Below are 6347 nucleotides of genomic sequence, written 5' to 3'. Positions count from 1 at the left end.
GGGACTTACCACACCTCGTGACTAAGCTGTTGGCTTTGTTGTATAGATTTTTTTCTTGTTCTTTAGGCACAAGGGTGTGTTCAGCTGAGGAAATGATGAAGCTGACATTAAGTCTAAAAGTAGAACAGGCTCTAATATGACAAAAACAAAACAAACAGACAAATAAAAACAATTTACAAAAGAGAAGTTTTCTTGGCAATGAAAGAAAGACAGTCATCAACATTGACCATGGAGAGGTCTCAGTATAAGATCTACTGAAGGTGTGTGAGCATGAGAATGTGCTATGGGGAAGCTAAAACCTAACTTGGTGTGCTTTTAAATTGTAGCGTTTTAATAACAGACAGTAAGAATAGTGAGTGATACTTTGGAGTTAGACTTATCCTGCAGTGTCCCTTACTCACCTGCAGGAGGCAGTAGTGCATCCTAAAACATGTTGCGTGGTAGAAATATACCAGAATAAGAAGAGTGGCAGAAGGAACAGAAGAAGAAGATGGCATCCAACGACCAAGCTGAGGCAATAACACAGGTCTCTATATGCATTAAAAGCGGTTTCTTTTTAATGTCCATTTGCGGTAGTGAACTGTTTTAGATATTTCGGGGCCTTAGATGTCTTAACGTTGGCATCACGTGCCTGGAAATGCTCATCAAGTTAGAGATTAGCATGCCTGCTAGTTAGCATGCTAGCTAGGTTTCGAGGCAAAAGTTGTCACTGAGACATGAGTGTGTTTACAAGTGGGCAGGAAGGGGCGTCATTTAGAGTTGCCATATTGTGTCGAAAATAATATGGCATAGTTACTATATTTGCCATTGTCATCAAACGGTACAGCTGTACAATTGCATCTGAGCGTGTAGCCTCGTCTTACTGTGTGCAGATAACTGTAGGTGCAACTCAAAGGTCAGTGTAGGCAAATAAACCTGATGGTCTCTGTTGGGTTGCAGTCACAGTGTTATCTTTGAACTCACCAGCCCCCCAAAACAAATGTCATCGAACGTTTTTATTCATGTATGTCACCAGTGACACCTTTACTTTTTGCATATACGTTTATATATGCTGTAGAGAAATGCAAAATATTTTTATGTACATATGTGAGAGATGCTTAGTTACACCTTAAACACCTTAAATACATTTTTATTGTTTTTAAAATTCTCTAAACAGTAACTGTAGCTCAGGAGGTAGAGAGGGTCATCTACTAATTGTAGGCATACAGACTGTTGCTCAATTGTGCTTGCCCAAGTATCCTTAAGCAATTTCCTAACCCAAGTTGCTTTCTAATGTGTTCATCAGAATGTGTGTGAATGTTCCATAGAAAGTGCTAAGGCCTAGAAAAAAAAAGTGTTTGTATGAATGGGCAAATGAAGTGCTTTGAGTGCTCACATAGAAAATGGTAAATGGCCTGTATTTGTATAGCGCTTTACTTAGTCCCTAAGGACCCCAAAGTGCTTTACACTACATTCAGTCATCCAGCCATTCACAAACACATTCACACACTGGTGATGGCAAGCTACAAAAGCACTAAATAAGAACCAGTCCATTTATGTCATTAATGTTTTCTTACCCAATCTTGTGGAAATGAAAAATAGCCTTTTTTAAATTTATTTATTTTCCTGCCGATAGAACAAAATCTGTCCACATTCTACCACAAGCACTGCTCCATAAACATCACAGTGAAATGGATACCCTTCAGTTTCCACAATCAATTTATTTGTGTTGTGAATTTTCCCTTGTTCACAATTTCTACAGTTTCCCATCTGTTACTGTACATAGGGAAATGTTTATGGAGTACAGCATGAAGCTAAACTCTTCACCATGATGAGAACAGGTTAAAAAAACTTCTGAGTTATGACAGTAGTTAACTTTTGACAAAAGCTAACAAGAAGTTAGGTAGGTAGGTAGTTGCTTGCAGCTGTTTCTAGAACTCTTTCTTCTCTGTTTATTACATACCTGCAGAATCATACAGCAGCACAATTCATCCAAAAGCTTTTCAAATGCACGAGAGTTGCTCACATTTATGTACCTGACACCACAGAAGTAACTTCAGTCACAGTAAATTATCCCCAAAATTCAGGCAGTTTTGATCAGGATCTAGCAGCAGATAACACTGTGTTCTGTACTTCACACAGGCTCTGACAGGGTTCAGTCTCTAGCTAATGGGGATCCTAATAAACTGAGCAATTTTTAAGTGTAAGAGTTGCCTGATCAGTTTGCAGAAATGTGCCAAGCGTGAAAGAGTGCTCAAGCACTTTGTATAAATGTTGTTGATATGCCTGAATGAAGCCTTGAGGCCTAGTATTGTAAAAGTGTCCCATACCTGAATAACCGAATACTGTCACTTCAACAGATAAAGCCAGCAATGTTACATACCCTGTGCTTGTAAAGGGCGACCATAGTTACCAAGCTTCAAAGCGACATTACTTCTGTTTTCCACTAGATGGCACTCTAATACAAATGTTTGTTTATGTTCTCAGCCTGGCCTTCTGCCTGGAAAAGAGGGAGCACGTAGCCCCAGAGAAGAACTGGTAAGAATTTATTCCTTAATCTCAATTACATGAATTATTGGTAAGGAAACATTGACTGTAACCACAAAAACATTAAATGAAGCTAATGTAAGTGAGAGCTGGAAAGAAATAGCATCTTGGATCAAACGATGCAAATATTAAATTACATTTCCTGTAAAGAAAACAAAAAGCAATGAATAAGGTATCATAATGGCTGGAAATAATATTTCAGATATTCTCACATGGCACACGCTGTGATTCTTAATACTAGTGCTCAGAAGTGTGGATTTTTCAAAAACTCAAGTATTCGTGGGATTTTGAAAGAATGAAAATCTTCTAATTTCTTGGCTTGATCTGGTGATGCATAGTTGAGGAAGATTATGATGGTTTTTCTCTTCCCCCCACCTTAAGATCTGATAATTTAAAGACTTTTATTTGGCTGTATTACACATTCCCCAGGGAGATCCAGTATTAAAGGCTTCCAATTAGCAGACAGTCACTTTATACATCACAATGATGTCCCCAAGCTGTAATGAGAGTATACTTTATGTTCTTGGTCTTTAGAGAGGAAAATGGTCTATTTTAACAGCAGCAATGGGTTCCACAGTTTCTTTAATCGTGCATAGCATAAAACTTTGACTGCACATCTTTGTTGTTCTTTGTTTATCCTTTTAGTCTGTGTCAGAAATGGTTCGAGAAAGTTGCTCATTTGGAGTTTCTTCACCATGTAGACTCCTATGCAAACACAAAGGGCACTTGAAGGTGTTGTTCCCTCAAAAGGGTGTTATAAGGTGGTGTTTAACAAGAATAAATGTCAGTTTTTCTCTTCAGTAATGTGCAGAGTGTTTATAAGGCATGCTTGGCCCAAGCGATGACTATAACCAGGAATGTTTGGTAATTGCTAAGTGGGATGGAATCCATCCCAGGTACACTCACTGTCCTTGTATAGGCACAGCATGCAGGTTATAGACGTGCTGTATTGTTCAGCCTACATGTCTCAATGTCATTCACCACCATTCACTCTTCATCTTCCCCCCATCATCCCTTCATGCCAAGGCTAATTTAATCCTGGGGTTATTGATTGTGGGAGCATTCTCCCAGGCTTTCTTTCAATTTACTTCAATTTCATCATCCCAGTGCGCTTCAAGACTGTCTCCTCAAAAAAGGGAAGAAATTCTTGTTATGAGGAATTTGAGACCAGTTGACAAGTCCCACCACCACCCTCACTTCCAACCCCTTTTCTCCTTTCTCTTTTTGATGAGCTGCTCTTTCCCAGTTAAGTGGATTATTACAGTAGGGATAATTCTTGTCACATGGCATTATTTGGATGAGGTGAATAATTGAAATTTGTGTCTGAAAGGATTTTATCTGGATGAGAGGAAAGGGAGTGCTGGCAGGGTTGGAAGGGCAGGAAAGAAGAAAAAGCAGTCTCTCTCTCTCTCACTCACACACACACACACACACACACACATTTGCATAACATCTATGTGCACATGTGCATGTCAGACTGGGGACACCAGTCATGTTAACAGGTTCTGACTCACCTCGCCCAGATCAGCCGGCCCTGGCACACTGCACGGCATGGACCCTCCTCAGTGGCAGGAGGGTCCAGCTCAGGGGTCGGTGCCACAGCCTCTGCCACTATACCAGGCCAGACAGGGATATCTGGACCTGCAGGTTAGAGCGAGAAGAAGGGGTGGGAGAGCCCGCGTGAGTGTGTGTTTCATGGTTGACTGGTATACCAGTCGCTGCCAGCCGCTGCTATTGCCTCTGGCACTGCTGTTTGCTCACTCTTACCCCGACTACCTCCATCTCAAATCCCCACCCCCTCCCACTCATCCCTGCCATGACCATTACCCCAGCCAGTCTATTACTAGTCTTTCCCCAGTCTCTGTGCTCTCTCTCCCTGTAGTGACACCCTGCGCTTACCACACATGACGATGCTATTAATGAGCAAAGATTCCACTGACCAAATGAAAATACAGGAAGGAATTGGCAAATATATTGACTTAATATAGATATTTTGACAGGTTAACCAGATCTATTGGAATAAAATTAAAAGTCACTTCACCAAAATAAGCTGCATTATAGTTTTTATGCATTTATATTTTAAAATGTTTACATTTCTTTTCTCCTGTTAGAAACTATATGATATGAAAGAACAGTTAGGATGAATTTGGCTTTGTACTTGTGTACTTTAAAGGTACATTTCTTTTTTTAAGTTTTTAATTATTGTCCTGAATAATAAAGTTAAAGTTGTATATTTCTTATTAGAACTCCTGCTCCTTAATTTCCTTTGAGCCGATTAACTCGGAACTCTTTGGAAATACTCTCACTACCTCGGATCACAAACTAAAGGGTCATGTGTCATCGCTAAATGCAATTCTTACAGATTTAGGTTACCGTTTACCCCGTTCTTTACTCTTTGCACTGAAAAAAAAAATCCAACCTCAGTTTAAGAAGTGCATATTTGTTTGTGGGTATGAAAGCGTGTGGTTTTTTGTTTGCAGTAGGTGCTTCTGTACCCTTTGCACATGTAGACACAGATAGTGTGAACTGGGCGTGTTTTATGTGTTTAGGTTTGGGGATTTTAGTACAGCAGAGGGAGGGGGAAAAGAACGGTAAGAAGAACATCCCCGGTCTCACAGCAACTTCAAAAGCTCTCCTTCCCCAGGATATTAAGCGACTGTGATGAAAAATTTAGCAAGCGTTAAATAAGCCGCTTTGAAGTGATCTGTTTTGGCTCAGCAGTCTCCAAATTTCCGTAGCCCCTCTGCAATAGCCATCTCGCTACAGAGAGGGAATAAAAGGAACAGTGTGTTAAGTGCAGAAGTTGTGGGGGACCTGGCTGGCTGGCAGAGGACCTGCCAACAGTAATTGGTGTGGCCAAAGACATGAAGGAACCACTGCTGTCGCTGTCCCCTTTTGTTGTTCTCTGGATCGTTCTCTCCTCATTTCACCTCTCCCTTCCCTGATGGGTCTTTTGCTGAGTCCCGTGAGTTGCAGGCAGACAGATGTTGCTCATATGTTTGAGGGTTTTTTTTCCTCGCATGTGCGTGGGTGTAGCACAAATGTAACACAGTGGTGATACCAGGAAGTCAGAGGTTACTCTCGGGTCTTGACTCAGTTATTTTTTGCCCTCAATGACTTTTCCCATGGAACATGTGTTTAAAGGAGATGTCTCCTTTTAATATCAGTTTACCCTAAATATGCATGTATGTGAGTGAGTGTAGAAATCTTTTGAAGATTTCTACAAATTAACCTAAAACTGTACATACAGTAGATTTTTTTTTTTTTTTTTTTTTTTACACTTCAGCCACCATAAAGCAAAGAATAACAAGAAGAGAATCTCTAATTTGACAATCATATTTCAATTCATTTCACATCCATCACTCTTAAAGCTATTATTTAAATTTTTTTTCCACAACTCCAGGTTTCAACATGCTCCAAATTAATTATTGGGGCAGAATAAGAAATGGGAGCCAGTAATGAGCCTGCTATAGTAACTCCATTCTGTCAAGGAACTAGGCTACCATTTAGTTAGTCAAGGGATCCTTCTTTGAGATTTTCCTTTTTTCCTCTTTGCTCATTACTTTAATTGTAATTGTAATCCTTTATTGGAGCTGTCTGCAGTAAAGGAGAGTTATGGTCCGAGTGGGGGCGCGAGCCATAGAGATATTTCATGATTATTGGGGAAGACGGTCACTAGGTGGCAGCCACTAGTTCGGCCTTGGTGTAATTACTGAGTGGGAAGTGATGGCAAGATATTCTGTGGGTGTGTGTGTGTGGATTTGTGTGGATTTGTGCGCCAAAGGTGGGGGAAAAGAGATTTCTTAAAAAAGTAGTGCACT

General features: G+C 40.3%; 1 protein-coding gene across 1 annotated transcript in view; it reads left to right on the top strand.

The window, feature by feature from the left end:
• The first annotated feature begins 428 nt into the window (after window positions 1-428).
• pex14 (peroxisomal biogenesis factor 14) overlaps window positions 429-6347 on the top strand; it is a 45320-nt gene continuing 39401 nt past the window's right edge. The window contains exons 1-2 of the mRNA XM_085443342.1: window positions 429-526; window positions 2467-2517. Coding sequence (XP_085299468.1) covers window positions 491-526; window positions 2467-2517 — 87 coding nt within the window. The 5' untranslated portion in view covers window positions 429-490. The remainder of the gene's footprint in view (window positions 527-2466; window positions 2518-6347) is intronic.

Source organism: Copadichromis virginalis, linkage group LG20, assembly GCF_057382275.1.
Source record: "Copadichromis virginalis isolate Kocher_CV1m ecotype Utaka linkage group LG20, C_Virginalis_male_GT1.1, whole genome shotgun sequence".
Taxonomy (NCBI): Eukaryota; Metazoa; Chordata; class Actinopteri; order Cichliformes; family Cichlidae; genus Copadichromis; species Copadichromis virginalis.
The sequence above is the reverse complement of the archived record's forward strand: the minus strand, read 5'-3'. Positions and strand labels throughout refer to the sequence as shown.